Source organism: Rhopilema esculentum, chromosome 6 (assembly GCF_057945365.1).
Source record: "Rhopilema esculentum isolate cy_ngs chromosome 6, ASM5794536v1, whole genome shotgun sequence".
NCBI classification, from domain to species: Eukaryota; Metazoa; Cnidaria; class Scyphozoa; order Rhizostomeae; family Rhizostomatidae; genus Rhopilema; species Rhopilema esculentum.
In genome coordinates, this window is record NC_142820.1 from 12,553,103 (window position 1) to 12,567,062 (window position 13,960).

At 34.9% G+C, this 13,960-nt stretch overlaps 1 protein-coding gene across 1 annotated transcript; it reads right to left on the reverse strand.

Annotated features, from left to right (window-relative positions):
• Positions 1–1,498: 1,498 nt before the first annotated feature.
• On the reverse strand, positions 1,499–13,334 carry LOC135686144 (IQ motif and ubiquitin-like domain-containing protein). Its single transcript, XM_089109043.1, has 15 exons — positions 12,985–13,334; positions 12,057–12,236; positions 10,780–10,905; positions 9,986–10,131; positions 9,602–9,685; positions 8,839–8,937; positions 7,712–7,922; positions 7,304–7,479; positions 6,539–6,709; positions 5,658–5,751; positions 5,375–5,457; positions 4,633–4,733; positions 3,808–3,955; positions 3,049–3,234; positions 1,499–2,030 (listed from the first exon to the last, which is right to left on the reverse strand). Exons 1-15 carry the CDS (start codon positions 13,268–13,270, stop codon positions 1,884–1,886), a joined length of 2,238 nt encoding a protein of 745 aa, XP_088965169.1. The 5' UTR covers positions 13,271–13,334; the 3' UTR covers positions 1,499–1,883.
• Between the last annotated feature and the right edge of the window lie 626 nt (positions 13,335–13,960).

The following is a 13,960-nucleotide window of genomic DNA, read 5'->3' on the forward strand; positions in this document are numbered from 1 at the left end:
AGTCATTTCTTTATTTGTTAAATGCTTTAGCAATTTGTTACCAAACAATGATTTAATTCTTATCCATATAAGAAAACTTTATCATTTATACACTTAATTTTTTTTCCTCATCGATGATTCAACATTTGGCGCTGTTTGTATACCGAAAGGCCGCCGGTTCACACGTTTAAAAAAACTTGAAAAACTTGAATTTTATTTTATTTTTCCAATAATTTCAATTAATCAATCCCGGATATTGTTTCTACAATTTCTATGTTGGCTGTGTCCACTTCAACTTTTGTTCGCCTATTCCTAGATATTTGTTAAATTGTCTTTGTCACCAACGTGAAGTTCAATTTCGAGGTTTGCCACAGTTTTGTGCAGTGTTTTACGAAGAAGGCTTATGGTAAAAAATTATCCCCGGTTTTCGGTTCTACATTTTTTAAATTTTGGGGTAGAAAAAGGATTCAGTATCCCTGAAAATTTTTAGGTAATCAATGCATCAAGTGCTGAGTTATATAGGAAAAACTAAAAAGTTGTAAGAATCGGTAATTTTTCAGATCGGTACACTTCCACCTTAACCTGTGAAGAATTTCTTGATTTACAACAAGCTTTTGACACAGTGAATCATGAAATCCTTTTGAATGAACTTAAGCATTATGAATTTCGAGAAACTGCATTGATCTGGTATAAATCCAATCTCTCAATGAAAGGAAACAGTATGTGCCAGTCATCTTATTGTTAACGGTGGGGTACCACAGGATTAAGTCACACCTTAAGTCACTGTGGATTAAGTATTTGTTTGCAGATAATATTAGTAACATATTGAGGAGGAGGCAAAATGGAGCGATGCCTCTATAGGGGGCAAATAATCTCTTTGAAAAGGAGCATTTTTTGCATTCCAAAGAACGTGGACCCCCATTTTCTCTTGTTCAAATCACCTCCCCCATCCCCCCTCCCCCCAATGCTCGAAATTGGTGAAATTTTAAAATTGATTAAGAATAATTCCTAGGCTCTAATTTCATCAACAACTTGACCTTTTATCAATATGGGTTTTTTGAGCAAACAAGACACGAGAGAATTTCAGGCCAAAAGTTTGAGGAACACTCATATTAAGCTAAAATGTTTTTTCCTAAAATTTCCGCAATGAAGGGATCCAGTAACAAAGATTTGAACTTTCTTCTTAACAATTATTTTAGCATAATTTGCTTCTCTGGTAGAAAATTTACTTTTCTACTATTTTTTCCTGGTTGACCTTTATTTTCATTCTCCACGTTCTCACTAAAACGCCTCCAATTAATTTTGCTCCATGGGCTATAAAAATGAAATGAAAAAGAGCTCCTCCGTATAAGTGTTTATGACATTCTTATCTACTCTTCAATTCCATTTATTGGGCTGACATCAAAATATTCAATTCTGATAACTTTTATGATGCGTTCCAGATAATTTTATGTTGAAGATAGAAATTATTTATAGAAAATGCTTCATTTCTTTACTCGCCGAAATTTACACAGGAAATTGAAAAATATGACCGAAATATTTTCCACCAAAAATTAATCAACCAAAATTATTGATACCGGATGTTTTGGGACTTAATGTAGTGAAAAAAGCCACAACTCTGGCGACTACCTAAAAATCAGAGTAAATTTGGTAACATAATTCGATTAATTTTACTTGCAATTCATTATATTTCTGGGATTTTCCAAATTTTACAAGGGCTTTCAGAAATAGGTATTCTATTGTAGGTCTGGGAACAGGGTCGACAAATGAAGGTGGCCAAAGATGCTATGACTCTCCAAAGTATGTTTCCAAAGAATGGAATCTTGCTACATTTGACACCATCTTAATCAACTACGAATTTCATACATTCTGTACAACAAATAAAAACAATATTAAATACGATATTATGATGCAAGCTGTTGGGCTTTCGGCCTGGCCTTAACTGTTCCCTTTGTTTGCATTTTGTCAGCGACGTCGGTCAGTTTAGAGAAATGTTTCTGTGCAAGCACGTGCCTGTTGTGAACCTTTCCAATGAAAATCCTTCCATATCCCTGAAAAGCAAAGCCAAGATTTCAAAAAACTGCTCTCAGAAAACAGACCTGTTTCAGATTGAACTTTTCTTTATGTCGACAACGAGGATAGTAAGACGAAACCGAGACAAGTGATGTGCGGTGCAAATATTTTATCACGTTTACATTGAAAATGCCTATTTCTATTCAAAATTGAAAAAGTCTAACCTTGGGAAATTAGAAAACAAATATCGTGATGTCGAAATCTCAAAGTGCTGCTAATTGCTATTAAAAATAAATTACAGCCTTTGCTATCTCAGCCCTCTTTCTTTCTCTAGAGAAAGGGGTGTTATAGCGTCACTCGTCTCGTCTTCGTTCCTAACCTCGCTATCAAAAGATGTGTGAAAGGCAATTCGTGGAATTCTCATCACAGAGGTTTGGGAATTAAAGTTTGTCTATAATTTTACAATATTAAATTGCATCCACAGTTTAAAACGTGTCAAAAAGATTTTTAGGGAACAGTCTAATAATTGGAGTTGGAAATACGGTATTACGATTTTTTTATATGATTTGAACTTATAAAAATTCTCACACAGAGACTTTAAGAGATCAAAGTATTTCTTCTCTAAAAACCGCCGTGAAAATGATGGCTTTAGGAGTAACGGATAGACAGAGTAATGCTTAAAAACAAATCAAATATTTTTCAATGTACATTAAAACTCGAAGATCCCAAACAATGAGCTAGCAATCTTTATATGATAGCTTCATATAAACGTACTCATTGGAAGATTAAAAAATGCATAGATTTATATATATCAGCACCAAAGTAATGTAGCACCAATTCATAGTTAATAAACCAATGCTTGAAGCAAAGAAAAAAATCCATTCAAGCACAAAAAGAAATCCCTGTACTGCCAAGAAAACAAAAGCCAGTTGCGGTAGACAAAAGTCCTCTGTTCTCAAATTTGTCATTGCTTCTCATTAAAGAAGAGCCATGCCATAGAGTGTTACATTAAGATTGCTTAAAAGAGTCATAAGAGTCCGTATATAAATACTTTACCTCGTTTACGTTTTCCAATTTAGAGTGTGCGGCAGCCTCTTCTTTGGTGAGCAGGATGCAGTTCCAAGGGGCCCAGTGCTCATGCTTGTTCCACCTCACCAGAACAAGATCATGCAAGTCCTCCCATGCACTCAAGCAGCTCTGGCCGTTCCAGATATTTTCCACAAGATACCTTAAATCTGCCTCCTGCAAAATTAGTAAAATGATAGCGTTAAACAAAAATACTCTATCGTAATAAACTTCCAGCCTTCAAAATTGTGGTTATTACAAAAACCAAGCTATATTAGGCTCTGATAAAGGTTTAATTTACACATATACTCGAAATCAAACCTAGAAATTTAAATAACCCACTATCAAGTCCCTTCTTTGGTTGAAACTTCGTTAATAAACTTGCTATCTTTTCCCAGTACAACTTTACTTTAATTCCTAGTTTCATTCCATTATATCGTATATCACGCAAGCTAGGATATGTATAGAAATTTATATGAACAGAAAAAGAAGAGAATTCGGCTAGAAAAGAATCTAATAGCACAGACACATACAAGACTATTTTGTAAATAAATTGACTGTTTAACTTGAAAGTTCTGCATTCACATTTTTCATGAATTACAAGATGCTAGCGGATGAGGATATTTAGTCAAAACTATTGTTATCTTTGCAGCAACAGCTTTCATGTTTTCCCACCGAGTTATAAAAAGGATTCCGTTCACTCATATTATAACACCATAACAAAAAACTGGACATTCGATGTAGGGTTACCTGAATAATGAATGCGATTTTCGAGCCATCACTGTATTCTTCCTCCGAATGTCGTAAGGCAAGCAACATGGAACGAAACTTCGAAAAATCTTGTCGTAAACGAGCATCATTATCGAGTTTCGCGCAACGACGGCAACGTCCAACGATCCTAGAAAGAATCAAAACTTAAATGTGAAATAAATATAAAATACTGTTACTACTCTAACTCCCCAGAATAAGTCCCCTAGACCAAGACCCCACCATCGAACAAGCACTCACCCTAATATGTCATACTCTACAAAACATCGAAAACTTAAGCAATCAAAGAATTTTCACGATTTTGTTGATGTCAACACCGACTTGTAGAAATCTCCTGTCCTTAGAGTAAATTTTGAAAAAGTGAAAAAGTTATTTTATGGCAACTTATATAAAATAATCATAAACATTCTTCGTTAAAGCCCCGCTCTCCTTGAATTAGCCCCCGTCAAAAAACGATCATTATGAATAAGCTCCTAGGAGATATTACAAAAACCGGAACGCCAAAATGCTGCAGCACATAAAGGCCATTCCAGGACCTAGCACCTCTAAACGAGAAGCATTTCTGTCCATTTTAGGAGTTTTTCTTTGGTAGCCTTAGGTCAGTTGAGCAACCCCCCTCCCCTCCCTAATATGTATTTCGTTCCGATGGCATTGCAAATGGCCTATTATTGGGTCTATTAGTGAAAACTCTAGTCTGCTTTCATTTTGGCCTATTCACCAAGGGGCCTAAAGTAGCACTTAAGCCCTGCAACTAGAAAATTCATTTTGGGCAATATTTTGTTAATTAATAAAAAGTAAAAAACTTACTTTGAGTTTGATGCAAGTGGAAATTCCGAAGATGGAAGGTACGAGGTGCAGCTAGGACAGAAGTAGACATTTTTGCGAAAAGTAGATGGGTCTTGTGGAACCTGGAAATGAAAATTGAAGAGAGTCATAGCAGCCATGTATGATATTACTGAGTGATCAAAATCGAACGAAAATAATGCCATAACACAACCATAATTTTATTATCAATTAAATTACGGTAAATTAGATTATCGTCAATTAAATTATGGTATCACACAGGCCAATACGTATTCTAAATTTGAGATTTTATCAGGGGTGTAGTACTTAGGGGTTGTGGGGAGCGAGCCCCCTGTTAATGTAGAGAAGTAGCCAATTCATATTTTTTGGATCATTTTTTGCAAGAGCCCCATTGTTATTTTAATAGTGCAACACCCATATATTTCACAGCACAAATCTGGTTCAGGAAAAACTCGCATACAAAATACAGGGCTTTTTCTAGTTGAAAATCTGACGTTGGCAGTTTTTGCACCATAATGTTAAATGTACATTGTATTCTAAAAAATTCGTGGTACTAAGGGGCATTTTAACTGAGGGGCCACGCAGGCAAATAGAGGGACCTTTGTAATCAACAATCAGGTATTACCACTGTTCTTTTAAATAAGAAGCACGTGCATCCGATGTCACATAGTCAAATAATCTATGAACTGAAAGTTCATTTTCTAATGAAACAATATTGCAAAAAGAGAAAGCACTAGAGTGTTACCTTGAGAAGTCTTCCTGCCTCAGGATTGAAAAGGGGGATTTTGCAGAACTGTATGTACAGCGTCGAGATTCTTTGCCTCAAGCCTGAAAATTCAGAAGAAAAAACTCTTGTTTCTTTTATACGAAAGTAAGGTCGACAAGGAGTTCTTAACTTTGTGGCTATAAAAATGTTAAACCTTGTGTCGCTTAAGAATAATTTAAGAACAGTCCTAGGATCAAAATAAAATTGAATTAAGAATATTGAGGCAAAGCAAAAAATTAGGTATTCATATAAAGAAACATACCGTCTAAATTCGAGTCTTTGACCCCTCTCATGATTAATTCTGTTTCCCTGTCAATGAGCTCAACTATCTCATGAGTCAATTTGCATTCATGCTCCTGAAATGAAGATATACTGAATATGTAATAACAAGATTGACTAAGGATAACCATACTAAGGACTAGGTATTACATACGTACAAATCTTAACATTACATTTAACGCGGCAGTGGTTTGGAAGACAAAATTTTATGACACACGCAAATACGAGGTATGTTTCTTATTTTCCAACACTGGAGTAAAGTATTCATTTTCAAAATATCCATTGTATTCTGTGAAATACAATTATGATATCGATATCAAACAAGTGATCCACAAAAGGTTTTCTACAGAAATTTCCCCTAGACCCCTTGATTTTTGACCACAAGTAATTTCCTCTCGTCTCGTTAGGACCCTGCCAATATGGACAAAAATTGATTTGACTATATCGTTATACTGAAGTTCATAGAGACCCAAAAAAGACTTGAAATGTACATCTATACTTGATTGAGTTGTTGAATTTTTGCAAATTTAATGGTATGCAATCTTTAATGTGCCTCAATTTTGGGGTAGGGGTTTTGGGAAATTTATTAATTTTAGGGCATGTTTTAATATTTCAAAATGTTCAAATAGAGAAAGGAATAATCTACAATAAAGAAATAAATTTTACCAAGGTAGCATTCTAACAAGAAACAATACATTTTAGAAAAGAATGTGTATTTAGAATAACGATATTTTGACTATTCTGAAATACCACTGGTTTGTTTTGAAAGTTTTGAAAGACGAATTTCACAGTAATTTAAGGAAAAAGTTTTTTTAAGACGATGACGTCATTTAAGGTGGTAAAGCAAAGCGCAGCAATCAATACCTTAACTGTGTGTTTTAATGTCAGAAGAACGTCCAGCCTTTCTTCCTCGGTGAGGTACTTCATTTGCAGACTGTTGTAGAGGTCTCTAAGCTCTTGTGCGCGCAAGGTGTAAGGTGTGTCTACTTCAATAGTCGTCCCGTCATTCGACCTCCATTTCTTAGGTGAAGCTGCCTGCAAAATACAATTTCTTACACAATGAGCATTTAAGATATATTCTCGGCGTTTGAAATTTGAATGTATGCTAACAAAGATACTTCATATAAATCACTAAAAAACTTTAAAGATTGTTAATCCAAGACATGAAAAGATACATGACAAGAGCTCGAAAAGAGCTTTCGAGCCACGAGGCCTAGTAATTCACATATCAATTTGAACAGGTTTGAGTATACATGGTGTTGTCGTTAATTATATATTTTATTCGAATTTTAAAGATGAAAGAATGAGGATTATTATAAAAGTCTCTATACAAAAATGAAAATATAAACTGAGGGAGCTGATACGCAGAGACTCCATAGACTACGGATAAAAAGACCCGCGGCTCGATTCCCTGACATAACCAAACTTCAAGCTAGAGTGAAAGAAGTCGCCAGCTACTACTCTCTAATTCCAGGCGTAGGAATCACGAGGTGTGGTCACATCGAGAGGAAGGACCAGGACACTGCTCGATAAGCACAGCTTCTCAGTGTCCTAAAACTACCTTCAGATGCTCGGTAGAAACAAATACAAAAAGCAATGAAAAAGCCTTTCGTTTGCGACTAGACAAACCTTGTCAAGAAACTTTCTGATGTTGCTTTCCTTGTTTTCTTTGCTGGCCTTGATTCTATGTCGCTCAATTGAGGCTATCAAATGACTCTCCTGCTCAAGCAAGCCAACTAAGGCTGCCTTCCGTTCAGGTCCTGATCTTGTCGCATCAATCTTTTCGATTTCTTCGCGGCGCCATCCTTAAATTTGAATCAAATGGGATCAAATATAGATATTTATTATAGATATTTAAGAATAATTATTTAGTTTAAAATAAGGCAAACTATTTCTAAGAAAAAAAACAATTTAATACATAAGTCGATTCTCAATTAGATGTGAACTGAAATGGTTTTGTTCGTATGTTTGTTGGCATCCAATCTGTGAGAGATGATCATCGCAAAAACAAGTGAAAAAAAACAAATTTGAACCTACTTTCTAACGCAGCATACAAAAGGTCGAAATCTTCTTTCGATCTTGGATTCATCCTTCTTTCGAACTCTTTGCGAATTCTTTCTTCCCTTTCCTTTTGCTTTCGAATTTCTTCCTGTCTCTCCCACTCAAGACGCAACTCTTTGTCTCGACGAAGTTTCTTTACGTACCCCGTAGCAAGCCATCGTCTCCAGTGACACTGGAGTATGATCACCTATAGCGCAAGCAAGGCGGTGAAAAGTCTGGAAACATAGAACACAGTCTTCTGAGTGAACTATGATTGTAATGCGTTCAAAGTCGTTGCACATAAAAACCCAGGGCAAGAACAACGGAAGGACCCCCAAATTATTTTTAACAAAAGTATTTAAAACAATGCAAAATAATTTTGCTATGGGCCTTTGCATGTTTAGCCCCCTAAAACTTTTTCGCCTCCTCCCAATCTCCTAATATGCTCCTCAGTCCCTGACCGAGGGGCGTTTGGGATTCAAGCACAAAGGCACCGAGCCTGATTCCTTGAGCCCCAAGTATGAAGTTCACCTTAGAGGGAAATGCAGTACACAATTAAAACCAACCATCTTGTTAAAAAAAGAATTTGAAAAGAGCAGCTGCTACTCCTTGGAGTAGATTTTGATGCCAAAATATCTACATAATCAGTTGAATGAAGATTGCATACACAATTCTTACAAGTGATATAAAAAAAATCGGATTGAAATAACTTTACGGCTTGTGTTATTCTATCTAGTTCTAGATTTGTTCCATAAAATTACCCATTAAAAGACGTGACCATCAAACGTATATAACTCAAAAATGAATATCGTAAGGCTTTCAATACCAGCCCAAGCAACCACTGTAACATTTTACTAGCTGAATATCTGACTAACTTAAAATCTTTATAGGCAGACATTTGAATCTTGGATCAACATGAGTACCTTGTAAGGGAATACAGAATTATAGGATGGTAGATGATTTCATTTACCCATAACACCCTTGTTGATTCCCATTTAAAAATAAAGATAATCCCTTGATCTCAAGACACAATATTTTATGTTCTTATTGTTCTCAAACAATGCTCCCTCTCTTAAAACTCGGTAATTAATTTAAGGGCCAAATGATAGTGAAATTCATCTTACCTTCTCTAGTCTCCTTGCAAAGACTTCGTCCGCAGTTTCATACACTCCAGGTATAATCACTTTGTCAGTTACATTTGCAACATAACATCCAGGCTTTGTCTAAACAAAATGGATCAAAAATTACACACTCTCACATGTAAAACCACACTAAAACCAAAGTCAAGGTTATACAAAAAAGCGAAACCATTATTTAATATTAAAGGACTTTCCTTAAACTCCTCAGAGCCTGATTTTCGAAGAAATTTCAATATCTCTGCTGAACTAGCAGCCAATACAATACAAGCAATACAAGCAGCCAATCACATTAAGACTCCTTCTTTGAAGTCGTTTTTGACGCAGGATTTGATATATAGATCTTCCTTTATCTTTTCATTTATTACGATAATTTTATAATCTCATCAATGTCCAACAAAAAATCATTTACTAGAACAGATTATTATTATTCACTAGAACAGATTTTTTGCTCTTGCATTTTGCACAATCTTGAAACGATCAGTAAGAAGAATTATATATCAAATTTTGAATAAAAAGACAATACAGTAGAAAGGGCATCAGAAAGATCCCCATTATGGAAGATGCCGGAAACATTAAGTTAACAAAGTTGGTAGTGCTGCTTTTCTGGTAGCGGAAAAGTTATCGTTGTATAGTGAAGTAATATTAAAAATAACTCAATGTAGAATATCGTTATAACAGAATAAAGGTTTTAGTTTGATATCAAGTCCATGTTTTTATCATTAACTTGTTTCAATCTTATAGCACATACCATTTGAGTTGATGTATTTTCAAATGTCTGTTGATACTGAGTTCTATTCTGAACTGTTTGTGTGTCTCTGTGGAATCTTTCCACCTAGAAAAAAATTTGGTAGATCATTTTCATTATCATTATCATTATCATCATCATCATCATCATCATCATCATCATCATCATCATCATCTTTTATCTATCAAGTACTCAATATATCATTGACTTGCCCAGTAAATTGCTTTCAACAACACATCAAAAGCACACAGCAGAGGGATAGCATAAATGACATGTCATCTCCTTGCTTTTTTCAATAAATACCTTGCTTTAAATAAAGGATTTAGATAAACTCTCTTACCAATCATTGTTACTGGGTATATATTTAAACAAAAAACAGTAACTCACTGAGGGTGGGACCCTTCTTTTTGGATATGTCTGACATGATGCATTGTGGTACTCAACATCTGTTAACCTGTGCCTAAATCCACCAAGAAATGGCTTTTTGAATTTCTCAGTCAGAATGTGTATGACACTTTCACTTTCTTCTCCATCTATAACAAAAGAAACGAAATTCAGGCACAAGCATCAGCATCATAATAGATATTATGTAGAAAGAACAAAAAATTGCTTGCAGAAATAAATTTGTCCAAGTAGTTTTTTTGAGTAAAGCTTGGGGACACCAAGTTTTGCTCTGATGATGCCCTGTATACCAGGGCGAAATATTCGCCACAGCTAATTTACATGTGTTGTTTGCCTTTGGCGTTTTGTGGTGCTCCTTATTTGCTATAATCTTATTGGACATTATGTTGCTCCAAAATAAAGTGGCAATTTTTTTAGTTACACATAAAGTGACAATTATGATTTTGGTGCATAGAAAAGGACAGTTCTAAGTTTCATGCTTAATGCAATAATCATTAGGCAGGTGACAGTTTTATTTATTGATACAACAGCTGAAGTCATAATTTCTTGCAAATCCTAACACTGCTATCTTAACATGGATTATTCTTCATAAGCATAGCTAAAACTTTCAATTTTCAAAACATACTTTTATATCCACAAGATTGTTCAAAAACATAAGAAGAGAATCTTTATATTTTTTAATAAGCAGAGAATATTTTTCTGAGATATTTTGCGGAAAGAAATGAAGAAATAATGTTGTCATCATGAATCAAGAAATGAATACCCAAAAAATGACCAACCAATAACAACTGTTTTCCGTAATGTTCTCCATGCACCTCCTAAAGATGATGAGCTGTTCTGTGTACTTAGTGTCAGGTCAGAAGGGAGCTTCATCCCATCAATTGTTATGTTTTCATCAATGACATCTAAAGAAGAGAAAAATACCTTTTACAAAAAATCATATGACCAGTGCAAGTTTTCCTGACAATAGGACAATATCAATATTTTAATGGCATATTACCAAAGCTTACAAATGATTAACTGGATAAAAGATTAAACAAATGAATCTGTGTGAGGCAGATACAAACAGAGAAGGCAACAGTAAAAATGGAAGCTGAAATTTCCTGGACTAGGCATATGGGCTCATTATTTGTGAAGCCATATTTTTGTAGCCAATTAAAGAAAGAGGGAGGCTAAAAAGACTATGGCAAGTATATATTTTGGAATGAACAGGTAGATGGCCAACAGGCAGAAAAATGAAAAGAAATGGTGAATAGTAAAATGGCAAAAAAACCTTCCTTGCATCTGAAATGGAACTGAAATGTTGGTTGAATTACTATATATGGAATGGGAGAGGAAATTAAATGAATCCTAAACAAACAGCTTTTGTTTACCACTAAGGCACAATTTCTTCACCACCATTTTTAACTATTTTATCTTCCTTGATAATCAATTCAAATGCTTAAAGTTCACCAATTTTTGAGATTATAAAAGGATTTTTTTTAAATTAGCAGACTTGCATAGTTTTGCTGAAAAAAGGAAATTCCTTTTGGTCATTGCCTCCCATTTGGAAAATCAAATCAGTTAGGATTAAACTATTTTATGTTATCATAAGCAGTGATGGAAATTCAGACTTTCATTCAGGGGGGAGGAGAGGGGCTCAGGCCCACAATTTCCCAACAAAATGAAATGCCTAGAAATAAAAACAGTGCCTGTGCAATGTCTTTTTAAGAAATATATTGGTTTGGCCTTCTTATGAGCATATAGAAATGAGTTGCTAACTCATTTGGCTTTCTTATGTAAATAAAATCTGGCAACCCTCTCTTGGATGGGCTTTAAGCAAGCTCGAAATTTGTAAACTATCCTACAAAAGCCGAAATTCTCTGAAAAGTAAGCTAATTTAGGGGGCCTAAGCTCCCCATGACCCCATCATTTTTGCCATTTACCATTAGTAATTTCAACTGAACAGCAAGATTTACAAAAGTATTGACAGTGCAACAGATAAATTGACTGGAAATACATATTGAATAAATAATCTTTACAAAAGGTTTTGTCAAAAAAGTTAGTTTTTAATTACCACTTCCTGCATCAGAGTTTCTCTTATTTTCATGATTCTCTTCCTTCTGTTGGCTGCTGCTTTCTCTTTCTGCTTCTCCAGCAGAATGTACCTTTTTAGATGCTTCACTCCCCTCTGAATTTTTTCTTCCTCCACTTCTCTTCACATCAACCTTTATCTCCATACTGTTGTTTCCTCCAGCTAAAATGAAAGGAAAACCGAAAGTTCTTTTTAATTCCAGTTAGCTTACACATTTTTTTCATGATGCATGGAAAAGCAAAGATAGCCATCATATCAAACACCTTTTCATCTGGTACTCCTCAGAGTATAAAAAACCTGCAATGCCTTAAAGGTAAGCAAAAATTTATCTCCATATTCCAGACCACAAGTAACATAGGAGGAAGTATGGCATGTTTGATGGGGTCTTTATTTTTATCATATGTATGTTAAATGATATGCAGTTAGTAAAGCTGTGAATATTGTATGCCAGACAAAGAAAATTGTATGCCAGAGATGATTATCTTCAGGCCTAAGCACATGGAATGCAGCCTGGCCTTTCTTGTGTAATCATCTGATTCCTTTAATCATCTGAAAACAAAAAAACTTTTAACATGATGTGGTCATTTTATACAAAAATTTCTTTCTGAAAAATTTCTAGTTGTTGAGCCTATTTTGGCCCCCAAAATTATCTTAAGCTGTTTTGTGCAGTGATGAAAATTTCTTAAAATAAATCCTGGGCTGTGTACGGTATTAATATACTTTTTGTAAGACTAAAGTAAAAACAATTTAATTTTTCTTGAAAGTTATTTATGTACATGAAGTAATTTATATTGTTACTTCGTTTCAAGCTCATATCTAAATCAGGATCAAAACAAACTCACAATGTAAATACGAAATTAGCTACAACGGCTTAAATAATGAAAGATTTGAAGTCAGCGACTCATCTTACCATCCTCTTCCTTAGTATTTTCGTCGTGTGTTTCATCGTGTTCATCCTTAAACGAAGTATCATCTGCTGTTTCAGCAGGTAACGGGGATGTTCCTTGGTCGTGTGTGTCTGCACCATTTTCCGCCATATCACCGGGCTCGTTGGGTCCTTCAACAACTTGATCTTCCATCACCGCTGGGTTATCAAGATTTTGCTCGCCATCGACATCTGGTATGTTTTCTTCTTCAGAAGTTGCTTCTTTCGAGACAGCATTATTCTCTTCGCTACTTTGGATATCTCCTTCCATAACAGATAAGGAAAGTACTTCGAAATACAGCACTGTGATCAAGCCCCGACTTCAAACTTGCTTGCATACTGTTACTATGCAACAAGAAACCTCGATTTCATGCTGCATTTCGACATTAACGATGTAACGACAGCTCAACAAACAGGCGTCAAGATCATTAAATTTTGAATAGAATCAAATTTATAATCTCAATATTTAATACTTGCAGCCTAAGCTCTTTTGGAAATAAGACATAAATACAAAAACCCCAGCCACAGGCTATTTAGAAGCAACAACATTTTTGCCGTTGCTCGATGTTATTATCTATTGTATAATTCTTTGCTCGAGTCGTTGATCTTTACCAAACACTGATCTTTCTACAGCTATTGTATGATGGTAATTTTGCAAGAAAACATGCATGAGGCTATATCACACATTGACGTATTATATGAATGACTTTAAATGTTAGCCTCTCCAACCTTCTTTGCAAAAAGTTTTTGTGAAAGGTAGAAAAATCAGAAAATACCGTTGCACTGTTTAAATCATCTGATCTCTATCAAAAATGTTTCTAGAACAAATCTCGCGAAAATCATTCTTTTATCAAGATAAACTTCATTGAAATAATCTGTTGCCTTACATATGAAAGATCAATTGAGCACAATCTTCGAAAAAGTGCAAAGCTAAATCTAAAAGGATAAAAACTACGGGTGT

Bases quoted from the DNA above. Each gene is read 5' to 3' on its own strand.
- LOC135686144 (XM_089109043.1), bottom strand. From the start codon at position 13,270: ATGGAAGGAGATATCCAAAGTAGCGAAGAGAATAATGCTGTCTCGAAA. The intron at 9,686-9,985 runs GTGAGTTACTGT...ATTTTTTTCTAG, and splicing joins AAAGAAGGGTCCCACCCTCA to GTGGAAAGATTCCACAGAGA. The intron at 4,734-5,374 runs GTAACACTCTAG...TTTCATTTCCAG, and splicing joins AGGCAGGAAGACTTCTCAAG to GTTCCACAAGACCCATCTAC.